Below are 25,727 nucleotides of genomic sequence, written 5' to 3'. Positions count from 1 at the left end.
AAGCAGTTGTAATGCGTTCAGATGAACGTCATGTTGCTATATCATGGACTAATAGGCATCCTAAAATGGTGCTAATTGATATAAAACATTCATTTGTCATTGTTGCCAACTGCCACTGTGATCTTAAAAAAAAACAAACCGAAAGGAACTAAATCATGGTAATTCGTAGCTACAAAGTACAGTTTGAGAATAACAGAATTCTGAATTGTTTCTAAAACTAATTTATGACATATAGTAAGAATATTAAGAAAACAAGTCGTCATTAATAGATATCGCAATAAACAATCACTAATATTAATTAGTTAATAATTTTCTTAAATGTGAAAACTATAGCTGCTAATATGTGTGTATTCTACATCATGGGTTTGGAATATTATTATTATTATTAAAAAAAAAAAGTTCTGAATCTATAAGTAAGTACAACATGACATAACATGATGTGATAAGATTTATTAGTAAGTTAACTCCGACCTCCCAGGGAGACATGTATCTGTCGTAACTATATACGATAATTTAAACAAGGCACAATCTCTTGTAAATTTTTCTCTAAACTGTTTAATAACATGCGTCTTTACATCTTTTGTCATATATTTTAATGTACTAGTTATATGTTAGCAGGGTTGGATGGTTTAAACCAAGGTAATTTAAACCAGCTAGTTAAAAAAAAAAAAAAAAAAACGTAAAAAAAATGTGGGTTATCACGTTTCTCTCCCGTATATTATTCGTATTATATTCAGACCTAAATTCCCCATTCATTAATCAAAAAGATTATACTACAAAAACAAGTTTTTTTTTTTTTTTTTTATAAGTTTATAAATGTTTGTTTTGTGATTTTTTTGTAGTTGTTATTATTGATATGTAATTGCAATCAAAGAAAAATTCTAAATATTGTTTCGTTTCAATGTTTACTATTGATAAAATACATCGAAATGCCGTACTTTGTATGTGTATGTGGGAGGGGGTGGGGCATTTAGTGAAATGAGAAGTATCTTTGGTGTCTATTTATGTATAAATCAGTCTGAGCCAAAGTGGACTCAAATAATTCGTATCTTTATTCACTTTTCTTACTGATATGCAAATTAAGTCGTCGTATTTCTTTAATTTGGACCAATAAAAGTCGTTGTTAACTAACTTGAACTAAATTAGTTCTTCTGTACTCTGTAGTACTTTGAAATTGTCCATATGTAATTCTGTATAATGGTTTCACTTGTGCAACTGTTTATCTTTTTGTCCTTCTGAAATGACTCTACAGTTATATTAAGAAGCATGTAAAGATCAGTACAACGTATTTTTATCAGGATTCCTTTGTGAGTGAGTCGGCAGATGTATCACATTTGTGGCCAATTAGTCCTGGTTCCGAGTTCGAATGGAGGACAATTTCTCTCGGATGTAACTCGAGAAGCGGTTTTTATTCCGCTTTAAGCTTATGTGACCCCTTCCAGCATAACCTGGTTGTTGCATAATAACATCAAGGCGAAACAAACTTATTTTTGTCCATATATGATATGAATATATAGAGCAAATCATTTAAACCAAAAAAAAAAAAAAAAAAAACCTGGTTTAAACAAAAAAAAAAACTGGTTTAAACAAAAAAAAATGTTTTTTTTTTTTTTTTGGTTCTTTCAATAAAAACCATGGTTTTTGCCAACCCTGTATGTTAGATATGCTTGTACACGTTATAAAAGTAGTATATAAAATGATACAAAGGAAGTAATTTTATGAATGCATTTAATTTTCAATACTTTTCATTTCAGAGTTGTTGGGTTAAATCAGTGTGTAACAGAAGGCCATAGCTTAATTCGATCTTTGCTCCTTAAGCAGAAAGTAACTAACACAATGCAGTTGCTACACGCTCTGCTTTCTGGAGCAATCAAATTATCAAGTGAAAGTGCCAAAACTGTATTAATACTTTTAGAATACTGTGATATACCCGAAACTATTAAGATTCCTCAGTATTGGAGTATTTTTCTTCATGAAGATAGTAGTTCCTCTGTAGTTCCAGTGAAATCTGTGTTGTTGAAATGGCTTTTGCCCAGTTTGGAAGAGATAGAAGATATGTATGCTACTTTTGTGCCTGAAGATGTATTGTCGGCTGCTCTTGTGAGGTTGATCATAAACACAAGGGTAACTGGCAGACAGGTTGTTTCTGCAAGAAGTGCTCCTGTTGTTGATAAAGTTAATTCGTTGGAACTTGTACAAGAACGTTACGTAATTGGATCATTTGAAAGTGGACTTGTCTGTGATACGTCAGATGGTGAACATTTTGAATGTAATTCATCAGTTGTGATACTAGTCAATTCTGGTGCTCAAGACAAATTAGTAGAATTACTTGTGAGGAACTGTGAAGTCTTGAAAGAACACACTTCTTTTCAAAAAGAAAAATCAGAAGAGAGATTAAAATTTACAGTCGCTGCTATTCGTCAGTGTACACTCCTGGTGCAAATATTATCCTACTTTATAGAATGGAAAATAATCAGAAGAGAGAAATTGAATGAATGCAGGTAAGTGTTATACATGAATATAATAAGTTTTATGGGTATAACAATTAGCTTGCACGATTTCTAGTACTGAATGTAAAGAATTTGAGAACATATGAATTTAGAAAAGGTGTTGGGCCGTAGAAGAGTATAAAGAAACTAAGAAGGGGATAAATTGACAAAATGACACAGTATGGAGGCTGGGAATATGTACTCGTGCTGTTTCCATGGAAAGTGTGCTCGGGATGTATTGGGACGCTAGTGGGAAAGAGACTTTCGGATGAACTAAGAGGGTAGGAGGATAATACAAAATAGCATCATAAGGAGGTAGGTAACAATGATTCTGGATGGATTAGCGTGGCACATAACATGATTCAGTGACAAACTTTCTTACCTGAACTGCTATTAATCTTCGACCGTTCAGTAAGCCGTAGAGTTAGCTAGCTAAGGAAAGATGGGAGCTTTTGAAATTAAATTATTGCGTGATGTTAATGGATTTAGTGCGTACGTCAATCTTGAGGTACCTTTAGTCATCTATTGTGTACGTCTACTGATATCACAATCACAACGGTGATAATGTGCGTAGACAATTTCTGGTGAACTTAGCAGGGAATTTTCTACTTAGATATGGTAAATTGTTGCAGAGTATCCATGGCCACCAGATTAAAAAAATCATCAATAAATGCTAGCCATGGCAAAGGTTTCAGCAGTGCAAAGTCAAATTTGTAGGTTTATTGAAGCTTACCGTCTCTTTTCAACACCGAGACTATATGAGATATGGACCTACTGATTAAGATGTAATCCGAACCACCGTAATGCGTTCAAGAATGTTCTCCCACTGGGCATCGAAACTGGGACTACGAGCACAAAAGGCGCGTGCGCACTGGTCAACAGACCAGTGATGAAGACTGCAAAGTCAAGTTGTTCCAGGTATTTCGTAAAGGTTAAAGTAGGATGAAGCGAAGTGTATTTGCATAGTGCTTAGGATGAAGCCAAGTGTATTTCCATAGCCTGTGTCCTAGTTAGACTTCCAAACTATGCTGTGTATAAGTGTTGAAAGTCTTACAGAAGGCTTTGTCTGACAGTCTGTCGACATGTATTAAAGTAAAATTAGTAAGAAATATCGAGATGTAGTTTCTTGCAGTTGACTCAGCGTCCCAAGGATAGGTTCCATCTCCTCCGTTAACTCTCGACTCAAACCGGAAGTAGTTCAGATTAGTGATTTCCAGTTTTAACTTTTATCGACATAAAACAAAAACGATAACAAATAGCGAGAAGTGCTTTCTTTGTAAACGATTCAGCGTCTCAAGGCAGCGTGCTATGACTATCCTAAAACTTCTACCAAAACCGGAAGTGGTTCAAATTTAATATTATTTTTGGTTTCAGTACTGATTTTCATAAAGGAAAAACGGTAAGAGGTATACGTTTTTTTGCAATTGATTCAGTGTCCCAAGAATAGGCTGCTTCTCCTCCGTTAACCTCTATTCAAAACGAAAGTGGTTAAAATAAACATTACTGATATCAACATTTATCGCCATAAAACAAAATAATATTAGATAGCGACAAGCGATTTTCTGCAAACGATTCAGGGTGTCAAGAGAATATACAACCTGCAACATCTTGCAAAACCTGAAGGGGTTGAAATTTTCTACTACTTCCGATTTCAACTTTGAGTTTCATAGAGGAAATACTATAAGAGATGTTGAGATGTAGTTTATTATAATCGATTCAGATTCCGAAAAGAAGGAATCCTCCGTTAACCATCTATTCAAACCGGAACAACTTCAAATTAACCATTTCCGGTTTCAACTCTTTAGCACTATAGAACGAAAACAGTAGGTATAGTGAATAATGGCTTTCTGATGTAGATTTAGCATCCGAGGAACAGGTTAGATCTTTGATCTTATTAGTCTATAGCAACCAGTAGTTATACTATTTTAAGTTTGAGTATTGAATTCTCATAGTTTCGAAGTCTGCCGTAGTTTTACACCCTGAAACGAAACTCACTTGTTTACCTTCGAAAATAAAATTACTCGTATTGAGAACGATCGGAGCTAGTTGAAATAAGAATGGTGAGGCAAGGTTTCCTCGACTCGGAATGTGTGTCGCTAAAATCCTTAAGAACTCTAAAGCAATTTGTATGAATGGAATATTAGTGTATAGGGATATTACAAGAGTAAATTGGAAAATAAGATTTCCCCAACGGCTGTGGACAGAAGTGTTTATGCAAAGCAGATAATGTTCTGCGAAAATAAAGAATAATGCTTACTTTATTTATCCACATAATACGTTGATGCATTTGTCACTCCGCATTATAAGGTTTAAGAATCCTACTTCATAAAACTTCTTGTCCTGAATATGGAAAAACTCCTTTACATCAGTAGTTCAGAATTTCTTCCACTGAGAGACTTCTTCAATACCAAAAAGATGTCGATGTCGTTAGGTGCGAGGTCAGGATGCGTTCTGTGAAAAACATTTCAGTTCTGTCAGTGTCCGTAATAAGAATTCGAAACACATTTTTCCTCTATACTTACCAGGCACAAAACTGGTTGCTCATCTGAAGTTCCACCCAGCACTGCGATAACGCAATCTGCAGGATCGTGATCGTATGTTACCAAATGACGTGGTATGGATGGCTTTCGCGTTAAACCGATGTCTTCTTTGCCCCATTGCTTCACGATTTCGAAAGAAAGAAACTTAGTTGCCGACTTTTCTCGCAGATCTGTAAAAGGGTAAGATAATATTAGTTAGTAGATTCCGTAATGGTATCTATGATTTAAAGAATTGCCTAGAACCATTGAGAAATGACGGCAGGCCTGCACGCATGTAGTTGAAGATAATATCTAGTAAAAAGTTCAGTATGGATGGCAACACGTGAAGAAATAGGTCTCTCTGAGTTAACCCATTTGTTGCATTTTGGCAGTTTTGCTTTGTTTTTGCAAAGTTTTGTTTTTTCTATCTCCTTTTTATGTAGTCCATTGAACAGGAATAACTCGATTTTTGGCTTGGATATCGGACATTATATTCAGTCGTCTTCAGGAAGATCTTGGGAGGTGTCTCTCTCGTAGCAGATTGTAGTATGTACGTTTAGAAGTTGTAGTAATGAGCAGAGCAGCAATTTGTGTAGTTCATGACCAGTCTTATCTGAGAAACGGATAATGATTGTGAAGTTTAAATGCAAGGAAATGGTTTGGTTCAGTTGGTTTAAACTTTTTTTTCATGTGAAAGATGGAAATGAATTCACGTCAGCAGTTTTTTTTTTTTTTTTGATAGATTTTATATATCTGTTTGCTGTATAAAGGATGTTAAGTCCAAAATGGGATAAAATGAGTTATCCCGGGTGTGTCAAAAAATAAAATGCTACGGCAGAGTACAGAGAGCTAAGTCAAATTCCACTCCTAAACCTAGTTGTTCAGCAGTGATATTTCAGATATGTGAAGCAATACATAAACACAACCATTTAAAACACAATTTTTCAATCGCATTTTTGCCAAAAGCATGACTTTGGACAAACATTTTTTTTACGCAGACGTGGACAAATTGTTAGCAAAATTGAATTTTCGAAATAAAATACTGTATTTATTCCTAGTCTGTGTGACGTCTGCTGTGTATCATTTTTACTTCGTGGGATCCTCAGATTTGATTTTAATGCTCAGAAGCAGGTGCAGTTTATTTTAAACATTTAAGTAGCCAAGGTGAAAAGTTCTTGGCATTACAGAGATATAACGTTAATATCAATAAAATTTGTTTTTTATCATGCTGGTGCATGTTTCGCAATAACTTGGAAGTCAAATGTCAACTTGATCCACCAAATAGTTTTGATTATACGGCTTTTGAAAGTAGACTTGCTGTGTGTGTTTCGTTTAAATGGATAAATGGATTACCGTGCCGTGTTTTGGACGGTTAATCGTCAACGAAAATTCATCCTGAAGGTGAATGTCGTAGAGTATTATTTCCCTTTTTATCAACCTTTTATATCCCTGTTTCTCTTACATTTCTTAAGCAAGTGAATCAAGAAATTTGTCCTCATTTCGGATCTTGACTTAACATTTTCATTGATTTTTTCAGAATTTTAAATGTATAGCTTTTTTTATTTTATTGTAGCTCTTCTATTTTATATGCGAGTTCCCTCGTGGCTAAGCGGTTGACGTACACGCCTTTGGCGTGGGAGGCTCAATTCTCGGCGGGAGTTCTTGCGATTCAAATCCCACATTAAGCTGTAGGTTCACGTCTCATATAGCTTCGCTGCTGAAAGGGAAGCTAAACTGAAAAAATCAAATCAAATCGATCAAATCCATTTTATATGCTTACACTAGTTAAGTTAATAGATACACACAAATTCTGCAATACATACTTAGTGTTCTATATTCCACATAGTAAAACACATTTCGTAAATGTAGATTATTTAAATTAAATTTCTCGTGGGCCTTTGATTAGCCAGGTACTTAGTATACGGGCTTTCTGTTGTTGTAGTACTTGGTTCAGTTTCCCCCGTTAAATTCTACTAAGATCAGTTTTGATTTTGTACTTTAGCAGAGTATATTTAAATATGTTTTAGTATAATGTTTAAAATGTATTCAGATATATAAATGTCCAAAAATAAATGTAATTTGTTATTTGTTTTTCTTTTCTCAAGGCTTGCTGAACAGCTAAAGTGTCTTCTGGAAAAGATATCATTGTTGATAGTGAAATTTTCTAATGTGCATACAAGACATAGATATCCAAATTTGTTGTCCTTGTTAGACAGTTTGAAGCAGCTGTATGCGAATTGTGGTATTCATGAAGATGTTTCTGCTTTTGTGAGACGGGTGACACCTGATGAAATGATAAACGTGATAATACAATTAGCACAACAAAGAACAAATTCAAGAACTCATGGAACAGGTATGAATCTATTACATATAAGAATTAAGACTTTTTTTTCCCCGAAAACTAGAATTAAATTAGAATTACGAGAAGTTAATATTAACTTCTTGCAATGCATGTAAGGTTACATTTATTAAAGCTTTTCATTGTTAATGCAAAGGCTGATCGGTTTGCATCAGAACAACTTGCAAACAGCTCATACTAAGTTTCACAGAGCAATAAAACTACTTACACGTGTATCAATTTCTCAGTTGTTATGTAACAGAGTGAAGGTATTGTAATCGGCAAAGGGCTCCGAAGAAAATCGCTTTCGGGAAGGGTGCTACATGGTTGTTTTCCACCCAAAGTTTAGCTTTTTCTGCATAGAATAATGTCGGAACAAGGCTTTGTGGTAAGACGGGCACTGCTAGCATCACAATTAAACTTATACAGAGCTACCTCCTCCATAACCAAAATTATAAAAGAGCAATTTTTTTATATAATAAAACTAAAAATTTGGTTTAAACCAATTTCCGTGTGGTTGAAATCAATTTTTTTTTTTTTGTTTATATAAAGTACTTGTTTAGAAGTGTAGTATTTATATTAGAATAATAAATGCAATTTTTCACATAAAGGAGTATTAGACAAAGTTGTATGTAATACTGTAGTTCCACACATTTGTCCTTATTACTAGTACTAATTATTTTGTAGTATAAACTGAAGGCTAAACCAAACTGTTAATTAACATTTGTAATTTTAAGGACAAGGAAAAAGAAATAAACAATACCTCATGTGCACAAAATACTACACTAATAAATGGATTTTGTAAAAGAATAAATATACAGACTTTCATTTCGAATTTCCTCTACATCAATTGTTAAATTTAATTTTCTCTACCCCGAAAACTCTCCTAAATTTGTGATATGACACACAGCATTAAGAATACGAATGTATATTTCACTTTCTGTAATAGAAATCAACGTATTTCAAATGGAATACATATAATAATGATAGTTGTAACCATATTGGGAGGAACATAATAAGTACATTGTTGTAATACATCAAAGAATGCAAGAGGCCGCAGTGGCTCAGTGGTAGAGCGTTCACTTCTGGTGCTTGGGGTCCTGGGTTCGTTCCCAGCCCCCGCCAAGTGAACTTTGTGGTGGACAAACACCGTGTGCGTGGGTTTTCTCGGGGTTCTTCCGTTTCATCCCACTTTCTTCATTCCACCATTTCATTCATTTCTCATCATCACCGTCTCCTTTAGCCTAACTGGCATAAATGTGGGACGTAAAACTTAAAAATTTCATTTCAAAGAATGCAGACAGATACTGATATTAAGAAAAATGTAAAACCATAATTCTTATAACAGTAGTACTTACTACTATAAATTACAAGACAGTAGCACTTTTGAGGAACACGGCCCTCATCCTCAGCTGACTTGAGTTTGAAAAAAGGTTAAAGGGGTAAAACATGTGAGAAGGTGAAAGAATTAAAAGTAGTTATTCGAAGTAAACAAACTACTTTACACGAATATTATGGCTAATGAACATCCATATATTATGAAGATAGTAACTCTTCACTAGTATTGTTCCTGTCTCTCCAACCGCCGGCAGTACGTAGTGAGAAACATCAAAATGAACTTTTAACACCTCTATTATTGACTTGAGCATTATTAAACACCATGGCCAGTTGTTTTAGAGTAGGGATTCCGATGCAGATTTCCTCCTTCATAATTGCTGACGTATCTGAGTGAGAAAGGATGGCTACTGTTTCTCTGGAAACAATTCATGAGTTATATGAGCCAATTCTGCAACAAATACAAACTATGCTATAGGCCAATAGTGAAGAAGACAAGACAAGACAATTGTTGTCTGACCTCGTATTAATAAAGTAAACTGAGTTTTGTGAGATGTTCCCATTACTTTGTTAACCATTCGTGTATATATAAAATTCAGCGTCTTAATGTTCGTTTAATATTTAGTCACTGGGTTGTCGAGATACAACAGATATATGTTGTGATACAATCCATATAGTTGGGTCAGGAATATCCATTTTGTATGGATTTCGCTGGAACTCGCGCTCTGCTATTGAGGTTAAGCTCAAGATCCCAGTTCGGGCTCGCAAATTTGGACATATCTGGTCTGAATTGGCTCAATACCGTACTCAAAATTTGGAATATGTGGCTGGCCTAGGGAGCGAGTAAGTGGCGGAAGGGTTGGTTCTCTGTCGTGGTAAACCGGGAGACCCTTGTTGAATCTCCGGTGCATTTTCTTTCTTTGATTTCATTAATAGATGTACTGTAACAGATTTTCATTTTTAAGTGTTTGGTTGCTGCAAAATTAGTGGGCAAGCTCCAACTGCTATAACTTGTTTGAAACGAAACTAAATTAATTGAAATAAAAATCAAAACAGTTCTTCAGCGAGAAAGTAGTACGTTTTTATTGCAATAGCGTAAGAATTCTGCAATTCTGCAGCTGGCTTCGGTTTGGAAGATGTCTTGAGCACTGTCAGTTGCTTGGTTGTTTAAGACGTGTCCGTGCAAGAAGGTGTCCAGATGTCGGAAAAGGATCAAGTCAGTGGGCGAGAAATCCGGGGATTATTATGGGGGAATTTCGTACCCTAATTAGCATAACTTCGCGTAAGCTTCATTTGTGTGACATCATTGTCATTTAACATGATTGAGCAATTTCTGTTGAACGGTGTCGAGACATAGACGCAGTCATTCAGTGCGTTGTGTCAATTTTCTGATAATACGTTTTGTCTATGATTATTTCGCCTGAATTAAGGAGGTAATCATTCCACTTACAGACGACTACACTGTCGCTTTGACCTATTTTCGGTGCAACTGCGGCTGGAGAGAGTGATTAGGAATGAAAGTGCGAACCATCCATTTCGCAGGACGTTTTCGGTTATCATGTGTGATATATTCTGATTGCATGCCTCAACATGATCTAGAAATTAGAAATTTTCGTTTGCAGGTACAGCGTAAAACTCACGTCAAAATACCAATTTGTTTGGTTTTCGGTCAATTCTCTAATCTTAGCTATTTACTTTTTTTCCACCTTTCTAATTTCTCCAAATGTCATGTGGCGTTTAGCAACGTTGCAGGATGTTAACATTGGTATCCTTCTTAATGAACGATATCTAAACAGACGTATAGTATATGGTTCTCTGTAGTATTCTGTTATACTACTACTACTACTGCTACTACTACTACTACTACTAGTACTAGTACTACTACTACTACTTCTACTTCTTCTTCTTCTTCTTCTTATTATTATTATTATTATTATTATTATTAATCGGTACCGGTAACTAATTATATAAAGTTGGGGCACGGGAATACATTTTTATATAGTAATTAAGTACTCGTTGCGGGAGAGGCTCCATATTTTTGAAATCAGAACGTTTCAAAACATAATGTTTCGCGTTTTTGGCGGTTTATAACTCTGATAAGAAACGTTTTTCGACCTATGTCTATTAGAAATTTTTTCTTTCATTTCATATAAGGAATCTAAATTTATAGTACAAAGTTCATGAACACCTTGTATATAAATCCTTTGCTCCTTCCACCAAAAGAAAGAGAGACAAAGAAAGAAAGAATAATAAAAGCGTAATTAAAGCGCATATTATGTTTACGAAGAAAAATATATACAGTGCAGCCCGCTTATAACGAATATCACGGGACCAACACAATTTCTTTATATCCGAGCTTCGTTAGAAACAAGCTCATGGATTTTTCCAAATTATGGGAAAAACAAAGGGTTAGATAACAAGCAGACACGTTTAAAAAAGAAAGCATTACATCTGAAGATAATTTTATGAATTGGCTTGTTATCTAGCCTATCGTACATATTGCAGTACTTTCTATCTGTTCAAACACGCTTGAAGAATTTTGTAATTTTCTTCTGAACTGTGTCTGCTGCCACTGTTCGTAGCACCCCCTACCTCCACTTCTTCAAATGCGCGAAATGTATTGTCTGGCACCGTGTGAGTGTGTTCGAAAAGATAGCATTGCAAGCTTTCCAAACTTGGATCACTTCTTTGAAACCCACGGGTTGTTTCACATTTTCCATTTCTTCCTCGTCATCAGAACCTGCTCCATCTTCCTTCGTAGCCTCCCTCACGTTTTCGACAATTGAATTATCAACATCGGGATCCTCACAAGTAAACCTTACGTTTGGGTGAATCGAGTTGCTGACCGAGACACATATGAGAAAATAGTACTAAATGTAGTCAGTATTTCAGTGAAGTTTTAGGTGCGAAGCTCCAAGGGTTTATCAGATACAGCTACCAGAACATCACATGGAAGTACAGAATAGTCTTCATACAGTTGGAGGTAAAAGCTCTGTAAGACCTCTTGTAACGACAAAAGGTGAATAACAAATATATGGGTACATATTAGGACTAGGGGGAAGTCATATAGTAAGGGTATACCTGACGGCGGCCATCTTGAAATCCGCCATTTTGAATTAAGGTTAAGTTTTTAAAATAGGAATAGGGTCATGTGATACATGATTTAAGGCGCAAATTTAATCAGAAGAACAATGATGACGTTAATTTTGATTTACGCGCAATTGGTAAAAAGTTACAGGGAAATTAAATATTATTGCAGCATATGTATTAGTCCTTTACCCCACCTTGTAAATTTTGTGTTAATAATAATAATTAAATAAAAAGCAGGTGGATAAATATTAGGTCTATGGTAAGAATTGCCTTGATGGCGGCTATGTTCAAATCCTCCATTTTGAATCAGACAAAAGTTCTAAACAAAACCATAACCGACACCTTATTAATAGCAAATATTACCATAACTCCAACGGTATAACCATTTTTGCTTTGCCATTAACCAGCACAAAATTAAATGGATCGCTCTTTACGACTACTGCTTTGACGGAATTGTTAACGACAAATGTGTCCAGTGTAACTTGATTGCCTTTGTCAGGTGTGCTCACTGTGAGCAGAACATTTGTGCAAGTCATGCACTCTTTTCTGAACTACATATTGATTGTACTAATTAAGGACTTTTCTGGAAGAAAGACCTAAGTTCAATTATGACTCAATTCCACTTTGGTCATTTTTCCTTAAATTAGCAACTTGTTTATGCGATAACAAATGCTGGTTAAAGATAAAGCAAAAATGGTTATACCGTTGGATTTATGGTAAAATTTGCTATTAATAAGGTGTCAATGTTATGCGTTTTGTTTAAAATGTTTGTCTCATTCAAAATGACAGATTTGAACATAACCGCCATCAAGGCAACTCTTACCATAGACCTAATATTTATCCACCTGCTTTTTATTCAATTATTATTATTAACACAAAATTTACAAGGTGGGGTAAAGGACTAATACATATGCTGCAATAATATTTAATTTCCCTGTAACTTTTTACCAATTGCGCGTAAATCAAAATTAACGTCATCATTGTTCTTCTGATTAAATTTGCGCCTTAAATCATGTATCACATGACCCTATTCCTATTTTAAAAACTTAACCTTAATTCAAAATGGCGGATTTCAAGATGGGCGCCGTCAGGTATACTCTTACTATATGACTTCCCCCTAGTCCTAATATACCCATATATTTGTTATTCACCTTTTGTCGTTACAAGAGGTCTTACAGAGCTTTTACCTCCAACTGAATGAAAACTATTCTGTACTTCCATGTGATGTTCTAGTAGCTGTATCTGATAAACCCTTGGAGCTTCGCACCTAAAACTTCACTGAAATACTGACCACATTTAGTACTACTTCCTCATATGTGTCTCGGTCAGCAACTCGATTCACCCAAACGTAAGGTTTACTTGTCAGTTACAAGCGCATCATCTGCAGCGATGTACTCGGTGTAATTCCCTTTGTCGCTGCTTCCTGAAATTCATTCCAAGTTTCAGGATCAACAGCCTCTTCTTGCTGCTTTGTGGCAATGACACCAGGTTCATTACGAAGAAGATTTGCGTGAGGGCAACAATTTGCGACGACCTTTGGCTTCAACGTACGCCATGCCGCTGCGAGCATTTGAATTCCCACATACAGAGAGATGCTAGTTTCCCTCCTTAAAGCGGATGTTAATCAACATCTTTCAAGCACTCTCTTATGGTAATTGCATTTCACGGCATTCATGATGCATTGGTCCAAAGGCTGTATCTTTGAAGTGCAAGAAGGAGCAGAAAAGAAGAGTTATAGCCTTCAGAGTTACAACCGTATTATGTGCGGTGCAACTGTCTAAAAGGAACAATACGTTTCTTCCTGCGTTTTCCATCTTTTATCGAAGTCCAGAAGCCACTCGCAAAAAATTTCCTTCATCATCCATTCTAACTCCCTTAAAACAGCGCGGATTTTTTCACTTTCCCACCACAAGTAACTTTTGCAAGTCTGGCCCGTCACTGTTGCAGCACAACAACGCGGTAATGCGAACTTAACTGTTCTTTCCGCCTTCACACTTATATCCTTTAATCTGTTTTTTCCGCCTTCACACTCATATCCGCTGTAGCCAACCATTTCCAGGCCCAAAACGATCGTGACCCAGAAGGATAGCAAACGTCGTTCATTTTTCTTTGAGCACCGGGTCACTAACTGAAATATTTTTCGCCCTTACGACGCAAAACCACTTAAAAAGGGCATCTTCAACATCACTATACACAGCACGACACATCCTATTCATAGCCAAACAATTTTCCTTTAACTTCTTCCTTATTTCTATTTTGTCCCTTAAAATCGTTGAGAGCGCGTTCGGTGGGATTTCATATTTTTTAATAATGTCATTTTTCTTCAATTTTCCCTCTTTAACTTCGTCTATAATTTTTACTTTTGTCCAAAGAGATATAGCTTTCGTTTTGTTTGCCATCTCAATCTAGCGATTAATAAACACGAGTTAAAAAGTCAACTTGTGGCGTGTTCTTACTGGGGATGGGCAAAACCGGTTTGTAGAAAACCCGAAAAACCGACATTTCGGTTTTCTCCAAAACCAATTCGGTTTTTTCACCGAAACCGGTTTCGGTTTCGTTTTTTTTTTTCAAAATCGGTGAAAACTTTTGGAAAATATAAAACTAGTTCTGTGGAAGCGATTTCCGGAGAACGACGAAACACTATTCTGGTCAGAAATAGAACAAATTTTGAAAAAAAAAAAAACGGAACCGGTGAAAACCGAACCGGTTTTGAAGAAAACAAGCCGGTTTCGGTGAAAAGACGATCCGGTTTTTGGGGAAAACCGAAACCGGTTTTTGTGGCCACCACTAGTTCTTACCTTAAAGCTACCGAAAGACGCACCTCACTTTCTTTTCGCATCTAACACAATGAGCTCCAGTGAAAATAGATTTATTTTTAACCTCGATCTTGAATTCTGGTAGACAAGCGTTGTCGGTAATATCTTCACCCGGGGCGATTTCTGCTGTCATCGAAGTGAGAGCGGGAGGAGTGAGTTATGCCTGGCTTGCACAGTGACAGTAGCTGTGAAAATCAGTTTTGCGGTGCCTGAGTTATCCACGAGCAGAAGAAAAGAAAACATGTTCCTGTTCTGAAAACTTCGCTGTAAGCGGTCTTTACGAAAAATAATCGTAATATACGGTTATTTCTTCCATGTTTTAAATCGTCGGTATGTGTCGAGGATTTCATTTACGTTCGTAACATCAATAATTCGCTTTTTCCGAGTTCGTTATAAGTGGGCTGCATTTTACTTCCAATGTAATTTTAATTTCATCCTTAATGTTATGAATTTAAGGAATAAAAGAAATATGTAAAAAGCATGGCCGTTACTTCTTTGATAGTATTTTTTTCTTTTAAATTTTACAATAATGGTATTATTATTATTATTATTATTATTATTATTATTATTATTATTATTATTATTATTATTATTATTATTATTTCATTTGTGTGTTCGGCATTTGTCATTAAGTTTTGTAGTTCTGTTTATTTATTCGAATTCGAGTTTGTGTTAATAGTAACTGATTACTTTATTTACTTATATATTTTCATGAGATTTACTCATACTTTTTATCCGTCTGCTTATTTTTCAGAAAACATGGAAATTGAAGATGAAATGGAACTTGAAGATTCTTCATTTAATCGCAGACACCGTGGTAGGTACTATCGTCTTAACTTGTTGAAATATTTATTATCTTCATGATGCAGCGATAGAATTCATACAAATAATAGTGCAAACAAGATGATATTTCGCGCTTGAGAACTATGTTTATGTACTTATCCTCTGCACTAGATAAAGACTTCCTTGAAAGAGCAAAAGGAAATGATAAAATAAGTTGCAAGGATACAAACAGAAATGAAAGTGGGCTAAAAATAGTATAACCACGTAATAACACATAGCGAATTTGTCAGAAACATATTTACTAAACCTTTCTAAGGCGGATATCGACCTTGTGGTTTGATCCTTTGGTTACTTTTAGTAACATGGTTATATGTCTGTCCTTATATCTCCCCTTGGTTCTCTTCGATCAATTTTACTAAATTGTAGAACTATCCCATCTTTTGTTCAACTGAATTTTATAGAAATTTATTTTATTTATTAATTATTATTATTATTATTATTATTATTATTATTATTATTATTATTATTATTATTATTATTATTATTTTTATTTTTATTTTTAATTTGTTAAATTTTGATTACTGTGCTTCATTAATCTATATAGCTAATATGATGCTGTAGTCTGTACTGGGCTTTGGACTCTTGTAGTTTTCGTTCCATTCGTCCTATCCATCTCTACTCTTTGCCATCCTTTTAGTCCTACAAGTTGCTGTTGGTCTTGTTTTATAGAATTTTCTATCCATTACCAGGGTGGCGAGAAACCTGGAAAACCGGACAAAGTCAGGGAGTTTGAGAAGATCGGGAATTAAAAACATTAGAAATGAAAATTTTAAGACGATTTTAAATGTGGTTGTGTGCTTGTTTTTCTATTGGCAACTTCAAACATAGAATTTTTAGTTTTTTTTTTTTTTTTTTTTTTTTTTTTTTTTTAATGTTCTGTAGTTGTGCAAGTTATGTTTTGCTTTCACTTGTGCAGTGGAATATCATATTGGTGAATCATCCACAAAATGCAGTTGGATCAACGATCTAGTGGGAAATTCATTTTCTAGACACTAGCTATTTTCATTTTTGTTCCTACTAGTTAAATTTTATCGGATTTTCCTGTCGTACATTAAGTAAGTGTAATATACTACGGATTTTGGAGTACGGTAACTCGTATTTGAACTTTCATATTTAAATGTATATTTATTGTTTCGGATTTATAGATATATATTTAATCATTTTCCATCAATAACTATGCATTTATAATGCTTTAATGATGATGATTGGTCTTTGAATTAAAAAAAGAAATGAAGTGTGTGTCAAAAGTCCCTTACCACACCTTATAAAATGAAAGCAAGTGTAGGTAGCCGAAATTGGTAATTGTAGGGCATGTTAGGCCGAGGAGAAACCGCTATGGTATGTGTCAGTTAAACGATCATTATCTTGTCCTTCATTTTAAATTTCGCTCAGAAAGTTTAAATGGGAAGGGTGTCATGTGCAGGGCTAGAATTTTAAGAGAAACTCAATGGTGTAATCAGATTTAACATAACTATAATAACTTCGAAGTTATAATCACATGGAATTCAAATTTATCTCTTACTTCCAGAGATAATAACAGCTGAATCATGCCACTAGTCAAAGCCTACCGCATCGAGATCGTTAAGATCTGGGTGGTAGAAATGGCCGTGCTGTAGCTCGTGATTTTAGTAAAAGGCATCCTCAGCATGCTCCAGTTTTGCACGTTGCAGTGGCACAGTTACTAACCAAGTTGAAGAGACAGGTACAGTCGAGGACATGCCACGATCAAATAGGCCCAGAATTGCCACTGACGAAGGCACAGCTACGGCAGTACTCGCATCCTTTGTTAAGTCTTCACAGCGCAGCACGCCGATTATCACTGGAATGCCACGTCAACCAAACTTCCATTTGCAGGGTGTTATAGATGAATAAGTGGCATTCTTAGAAGCTACAGCAGCAGCAACATCTTTCTGAGGATGACCCAGATCGGAGAGTACAATTTTGTGAATGGGCAGTGGAACAATTTAGGCAGGACCCCACTTTGCAATGCAAATTTTACACACCGATAAAGCAAATTTTTGTTACAGGAGAGGTAAACAAACAAAATTAACGCTACTGGTCTGCAGATAACCCAAGTAGAGATCCGTGTAAAATGGTTGATGCAGGGAAAATTACGGTGTGGGCAGGGATCTGAGGGACACGTATCATTAGTCCTTTTTTTATTCCTGGCACCTTAACTGCAGAGTTACTTGGTCATAAGGTCTTTATGCTTCACTTTGACCACAAAGTGACTGAGTCACTGTTAGCACCCCTGCATGATCTGACATGTAGTATATTGCTGATTTTTCTTCTGTCTATGAGAACATAGTGTATTTGGTTGATTGTTTCCCCGTCTGGTGACCTCCATGTTTGTAGATGTTCTTGTGGGGGGGAAAACGCGTTAATATTTTTATCATATTTTTTCCTGCTCTAAAGTCTATCAGTCTTTGCCCGTGTTTGGATTCTTTGTGTAGGCTGTGTTTCCCAATTGTTCCGTTATATATTTCTTCTTGATCTATCTTGTCATTTAAGTCTCCAAGTACTGTTTTTGTGTCATTACTAGGGAGCAGATATTTCTTCTAATATCTGTGAAAACTCTTCCTTTTCTGCATCGCTTTTGTCCTTTGTTGGGATGTGCACATTTATGAACGTCACTCTAGATAGTTTAGTTTTGATTCTCAGTGTGCATATTATTTCATTGATTGCTGTGTAGTTGATAATGTTTTCTTTTGCATCCCTGTCTGCTATGAATGCTGCTCCTAGCTCCTTATTTCCTCCATCTTTATACAAAGCGGCATGTATTTTTTGTATCTGTGATGTCTTTTCCTTTTATTCTTGTTTCTTACAAGGCTGTTTTGTTTACCAGTATTGCTCTAATAGTGTTAGTAGTGCTTGTAATGCCCTGATCTGTATAATGTGTTGTTGTTCTATATTCCGAAGGCGAATTTCATTTTCCTTGCCCTGGGTTTGATTCTAGTAGTCTGTCCTATTCGAGGCTTCACTGAAGGCTTTTCAACAAAGTGCTTTTTCTAGGCGAAATAATAAGTCCTCCACCTAACACTCCGAACCTGGAGGACTAAGATTTTTGTATATGGATTATATCTTTCAGCCGAATTGTCCACGACTGTTTATTCGTCGGGTTCTCTGTACTTTGCAGCCAACCCTCATATCTGGGGACTATTTCCACCATTCCCAACCTGTGGACGCGCTTGATTCCAATCGGCGCTCATTGTCGTATGAACTGGGAGTAATCTATCTAGATAAGAGTTTCTCAACCTGTAGTACGCGAGCCGCTGTTGGTGATACGTACGACTTATGGTGATAATAATGAATGTGCTTTATATGGTATACCATTGGGAAAGATTATTTTCCCCTGATCTAGATTATTCTTTATTTAGTGTAATATTTTCTTTATTTCATATTATGTATATTATTTTTAAAGTATTTGAAAAGTTCAGAAACAGTAGCTCTACATCAGTCTTGCTATGACTGTATAAAGTGTTGCGTACAATACCTCTAAATGTGTGAAAAGTGCGGATAAAGAAGCCAATATTGTGTACCATACATTGTGAGAATGTTTTCCAATAAAGTGTATATAAGCATAGAATTGTAGAGTTTCGTATTTAAAAAGGAGTTATGAGTATAATTTAGCCAGTTACTCATAATAATCAGTCTATCGTGTTTGGTTCGCTATGCAACCTAATAATTTTATTCTTGTTCTTATGTAACAAAAATCCAATCGTATATCACGTAATTTAAATGGTTCTCGATTTATGTGTGTTCTTTTTTAATGAATTGGCGATATTATACCCTCCAAAAATTGGATATAACTGAGTTCGTATTAGATTATGTTTGAACTTGACAAATAAAATTAACAGTTTCATACATTTTACTTGTAGTACGTTAATATTTAAGGTAAGAATTGGCCTAAATAAAAGTAATGTTACAGTAAATAAATAAATAAATAAATAATGAAACAACTCTGTTTCGAAATTCTTTGTCGATTCTCTATCTCTATGCCGAATGTACATATCTATGTTGATATTTAAGAATCATCTCGGATTTTTTAAAAATCTGTAAAGATGGTAATTTTTAGTTGGCTGTTTCTCTACATTCTTGATGAATAAAATACTTTTTCACTATTAGAAGAATAAGGGGTGTGTAAAGAAATTTCGAAGAAATTTTGTTTTTCACATATTATATTTGTGGTAGTATTAATATCAGATATATTATTTAAATGTAAATAGTTGTTCTTCTGACTTGCATGTATGATAAGAAAACTTTTAATTCGTTGCTAATGTTTGCTTTCCAAAAGGATCAGTACCAACATCATTGTACAATAGGTACTCTTTAATCTGTCGGCACATTGTGTAACTCGGACCAATCGAGACGCTCACGTTTTATTTTATTCATTTATTATTTTTATTATTTATTTTTGTTAACTCTAACAGAAGCTACAAAACTCATAAATTTGAGTATAACCATAACGATTTTCTGGTTTTCTGAAGAAGAGATCCGAATACGGAAGCAACATGATATCAGAGACATTTTTAAACAGAAACGTTCATGTGCATTTTTTTTTCCCACAGAGCAGCTTATTATAACTTGTTTTAAATCTCATTGTATGAGGACTATTGATTTCTCTTGTACTTCTTTTTTGTATGAATACAAGAATATTCAATTAAATATATATTCAATGCTTGAATTTAATTTTGTACACTCTTGAATTATAAACAGTGTTCAAAGTAGAGAAAAAACAGAGGCGGTATGCTTTATTACGATTTTGACTTGACATACCAGCTATCTAAATGTTGAAATACAGTGAAGGTATGTTGCTTAAAAGATTGCGCTTTTATTTACATAATGACTAAAAACCATTGGAGAGCTCCTCTGTAGTAACGCGGGGGAGATGTGATACAAGTATGGAGAGACTGATCTCCAACAACTTTCTGAAAATATATATATGTATTCCTTTATGTTGTATTATAGAGAATTATACATGAAAATGCTCAAAAACTGAATGAGAATATTAACAATTTTCTGCGGGAAACTCCTTGTCTCCCACTCGACTGTGGGTTATTTCAAACACCCGGATAGTCCGCTCCGCAGCAGACAACCCCTAAATCCGTCCATGCTCAAAACACGATATTTATATGCATTAAGGCAACAAGATACACATACATACACACATAACAAAGAAACAATTCAATATGGCACATCAAAATATAAATTAGGTGAACTTCTTTGAGGACACCTCATTTTAAAAACAAAAGGTAAGAAAAATGTGGGTGTAATCAACTTAGAAATTATTTCTACATAAGATTTTTTTTTTTTTTGTTTTTTTAAACGTGGAAAGCTATTCGTCAACTACTGAGTATAAAAATTGATTTATTAAAGGTATTTAGCATCTACTTTCCAGGGATGGTATGTTTTAATCATTGAAAAACCAGAGACGGTATGCCTTCACTGAAAACCTGAGGCGATATGGCATACCGCCGCCTACCGCTCACTTCGACCACCAATTTCGCAGTTGCTATAATGATGAAATACATTGTAGGATATTTATATCGTGTGCATAGTAGGTTCAGAATGTGCGTGAACATACACACACAAATAAATGTTTTAATAGTTCGTGTGTTTGTCCAGAGGGATTTATCTTTAATATTCCGCTATCGATAATCCAGTAAGGCCATAATCCCGAACGTGTCAGAATAAAGAGCACCTACTGTACAAGTGTTCTAAGAAACTTCGAAACTTCGTTTAGTGGCAAGATATTTCTAGAAACTATAGAAGTGAATTACATATGATACAATTAGTGATGTTTAATCTTTACAACATTCGTTATTCTTCTATAGTGATTCAGTATTTCATTCACCAAGAATGTAGAGTAACGACCCTCTATACTCCTCTTCTCAGATATCAAAAAAAGAAAGGAAGGAAAAAACTGGAAAATTCTGAAATATCGGAAGAGAATAGTAATATTCAGCACAATTTTAGAAGATAATAAATAAATATTTTTATATTTACAAAATGTGTACTATACATACTACTTTGAAAAATAAATAAATAATAATATTGCCATAATTATATGAAGAGAACACGATTACTTTTTTCTAGTGGGTGACTCAGTGATTACTGAACACTGTGCCATTGCGTCATGCGTGAGTACGTAGTTTAGTATTTTGTTCTACAATACTTTCTAGTGAGTGAAGCAAATATAAGGGGAGTTGTTAACTTTGAGTAGCTAACAAAAGAGATGATTTCTTACAAAATTGAATTCCTGTTTTTTGCTGCCCAAGAGACGGGCAAATACAAATTATACTATATGTAGTTCCGTAGTGTAATATATATTGCAAATGAGTTAGCGCGAAGCAAACTACATAAAAATTATCATTATATTGCGAGCGGTGATAATAATTAGAAATAATGTAAGTAAAAGGCTAATTGTCACCGCAAGAAACAAACCTAATCTCTAGGAAGTACTTTCGAAGAACATCGTCTTCATCGTCAGCCTAAGCACACTTCAAAAAGGATTTAAACCATTAAAAGAATTTAAAAATGTCCGAAGTAAAAATCTTCTTTGTCACTATAATTAGACATATGTTAATAGTAATTCACTTGTCACTGTTCACTATTGTTTACTGTTTTTTTTCTTTTTTTTTTTTTCATTATCTTTCAGACGGCGAAAATGAGTAGCAAAAACATTGCTCCAAATGGCAATTATGTCACCTTTATCTGAAGTGAGTGCCGGTTTCTCGTTATGAATGTAATAAGCTTCTTTAATTTTTCGTTTAGTTGCTGTTTTTGCTTTTTTGATCAAACATGAATTAACAATGTTGTGGTTATTTTCTTTGAGATGTGATGCCAATCCAGATAATTGTTGTAAGCTACGAGATTTGGACGTGCGAATGTGCTCAGCGATTCTGGTATAAATATTCCTTTTTGTTTGACCTATATATATTTGGTTACATTGACATTTAACCCTATAGACGCCACTACTTTGTTGGGAATCAGTAAAAAATGCTTTAAAATTTGTAATATATTTTTCTTTTTCTATAGGTTTAGGAGGAACTCCGAAGTTCCTCCTAAACCTATAGAAAAATACATTTTTAAAATTCTTTTTATGGTTTAAATCCTTTTTGAAGTGTGCCTAGGCTGACGATGAAGATGATGTTCTTCGAAAGTACTTCCTAGAGATAAGGTTTGTTTCTTACGGTGACTATTAGCTTTTTACTTACATTACATAAAAAGTAGTTTAGTTTTGGAGAGATTTAAATAATGAATTACACAGAAAATATAAACTGAAAAGATCAATATAGAACATAACATAAACTAACTTGATATCGGCGTGTATAAGTGCACCAGTTTTTTATGAAGAGGTATTTAAATTCGATTTGTTCGGAAGTTATTGATGAAAGAACATGTGTATTAAAACCATCTGTTTTTTAGGCTTATTTTTCTAATGTTTCCCGTTCATAATTTCAATTACACTTGGAGTAATTGCAGTTACTTCATTAACTTTTAATGTATGCATCAAGTGGAACTTGTGCTATGAAGCAAAATGAAGTTCTAAACAAAAGTACAAAAGTAATAAGGTTATATATGCATAAATAACGTAGGTGACATATAGGGGTTATGTTGCTTAATGGGTGATGTCAAAGGGCTTCTTAAAGTACGGTGGTTAAGGCCCCACCGCTGATGAAACGAGTTATTGGTTCGATCTCAGCACATGCGAGTTCGTGTGGACTCCATTATATCCGTTGATTTTTCGGACTCCATTGTACCATCGCGGCAAAAAACCTGCAACATGAGCATATAAGTTTATTGTGAAATGACGAAGTCCTTTGCTCCAAAATAAGTATGCACGGGAGGAGGCCGAGGTTTATCCTGGCGTGATTCGTTCCACTTAGACGTTATGTTAATTTCCTGTGCTGTTTGGCTTAGTTTCACAATAAACTTACATCCTCATGTTGCAGGTTTTTTGCCGCGGATTGTACCCTTTTACAATCACATTCCACCAATGTCTGCATTATCAATCAATTTTATTAGTCATTTGTGTCCTTTAGCTTTCAGGAAATAAATGTGGTACATAAAAACTAAAGATCTCATTTCATTTCAAAAGAAGAATATCCTTTGTGGAATGAAATGAGTACAAGGGCGCATTTTTTTCCGTGAGTATATGGCTTTTTCGGCGCTATTGTCTTCTTAAATATGATACATAAATCAGAAATGCTGACTATGTGAACATGTCGAAACAAGATTAAATAGAAATATATGCATGGTTCAGGTTTCCTTGTAAGTTTTAGGGAGGCACGGTGGATCAGTGGTAGAGCACTTACTTCTGATGCGTGGGGACTCTGGTTCGGTCCCGACCAAGTAAGTTTATGGTGGACAACATTTCGTGTCCGTGGACTTTCTCGGGGTACTCCTCTTTCCTCTCACTTTCTCATTCCACCAATTCTTCCATCATCATTCACTTGCGTTAATCATTGTCTCCCTTAGCCTAAAAGGACATAATTGTGGGACGTTAAACTATTTCATTTTCCTTGTGAGTTTTATGTAAATATTTTCATTCATCATCTGAATTAACATCTATTTTTGTCCATGCAATCGATTTGGATTTATTTTTGAAGTTACATGAAAATCCAATATATTTATATGTATGATTACATTCAAGACGTGCTAAAGACTATAACTATTTATTGTATTGACTTAATTTATTTTGTTACGTGAGGAACTGAAATATACGGTTAGTTAATTGTATTTGGGCTTTAAAGTACATAATTAAAATTGACGCTACGGTAATGGAAGAAATAAACGTATTACTGCCTTCGAATTATGTTTTGATGGCGTTTATGTATGAGAAATCCGTAGTAAGACAACGTATCCCTAACAAAATCTACGAACTACGAAGTCTTTTGTTACTTCTTTAACTTGTCATAATGAGCACTTGAAGATTACAGTAAATGGAACTCTAACGAAATCGACATAATGAGAAATTTCGTCTTCCACATGCATTGTAAAATTTCAGAATTAGTAGTGGGACCTCGACCACCGTGCCGTAAACTTCTTCATCCTACGGGGCTTTTTGACATCACCCACTAAGCAACACGACCCTTATATGTCTGCTATGTGTTTGTGCATATATAACCTTACCGTATTCTTTTTGTTTAGAACTTTAGTTTGCTTCATGGAACAAGTTCCACTTGATGTATACATTAACAATAAGTGAAGAAAATTGAATTACTCCAAATTAAAAGGTTGTGTAATGTAGAGTAACTTCTGATGTCTTTCTTCCATCTACTATCTATGTTTCTTTTTATATTACAAATGTGGAAAGAAGGTCTTAGAAATATTCAAAGCAGTGAGCATATGCAATCTTTAAGTATTTTAAGAAGCTCCGGTGCATAGTACAATCCCTATACCTTACTAGTTTCTTATTAGCGTATCGTATTACATTTGTTAGTAATATTAGAAACATTAATGTTATTATTAACTATTAATGTTAATGTAGCTGATATTATTATTATTATTATTATTATTATTATTATTATTATTATTATTATTATTCCATTGTTGGTGATCTGAGTTCGCCTCACTCAATTATCCTGTAAATTGAAATGGCAGACAGAAGTTCGTTTTCTGTTGAAGAGAGGTTAATCTCAAGTGTGTGGTTTCTCACACAGGCGGAACAACTACCATCATACGAGAACACTTTAAGGAACGGTTTAATAAGACCCAACCGACAAAAAGGACAGTGATTTCCTGCCTTAGGTACGATTACACCTGCAGTCTTGGAAAAAGTATCGCAAAGAACGTGGAGACCCATTCAATTATGTATCTAACATGATGGAATACATACGGATTCCTTGGACAACTAACTGTATAAGTAATTTCATTACTAAATCATTCTAATAAGAAACTAGTAAGTATAGGGGTGTACGGACTTCTCGGACATACAAAGTATTGTAGTATACATGGATGTTTGCTGTTCTTTGTTTGTTATGTTTAAAAGTAAAATACCCAATCATAGTGAATGTTGTCGAAGTTAATATAAGACATCGATCTTGATGGTACACATTTTACGATTTTACGTATATGGACATGAAGAAGCATACCCGTATAATGGTGAATGAGAAAGGTAAATAATGCACGTTATAGTAATTTTTTTTAAACAGAAAAGTTCTGAGTTATATTTGTCATATTTGTTTCGTCGTAAATAGGGTGATTGTATGAATTAAGAATTGTAAGCACTATAAGCATTCATGACGCTTGAACGGGTTTTAGCTTACTGAAGGTTCAGAGTGAGCATTCTTAT

At 34.7% G+C, this 25,727-nt stretch overlaps 1 protein-coding gene across 2 annotated transcripts in view; it reads left to right on the top strand.

Moving 5' to 3' along the window:
- Positions 1–25,727, top strand: part of tefu (Serine/threonine-protein kinase tefu) — a 183,056-nt gene that overhangs the window by 71,780 nt on the left and 85,549 nt on the right. For both annotated transcript variants that reach the window (XM_081728713.1, XM_081728714.1), the window contains 3 exons: positions 1,755–2,501; positions 7,114–7,361; positions 15,342–15,404. In XM_081728713.1, coding sequence (XP_081584839.1) covers positions 1,755–2,501; positions 7,114–7,361; positions 15,342–15,404 — 1,058 coding nt within the window. The remainder of the gene's footprint in view (positions 1–1,754; positions 2,502–7,113; positions 7,362–15,341; positions 15,405–25,727) is intronic.

This window comes from Thermobia domestica, chromosome 10, assembly GCF_964235325.1.
Source record: "Thermobia domestica chromosome 10, izTheDome1.hap1.1, whole genome shotgun sequence".
Taxonomy (NCBI): Eukaryota; Metazoa; Arthropoda; class Insecta; order Zygentoma; family Lepismatidae; genus Thermobia; species Thermobia domestica.
Note: the sequence above shows the minus strand (reverse complement) of the source record. Positions and strands in the feature narration are given on the sequence as shown.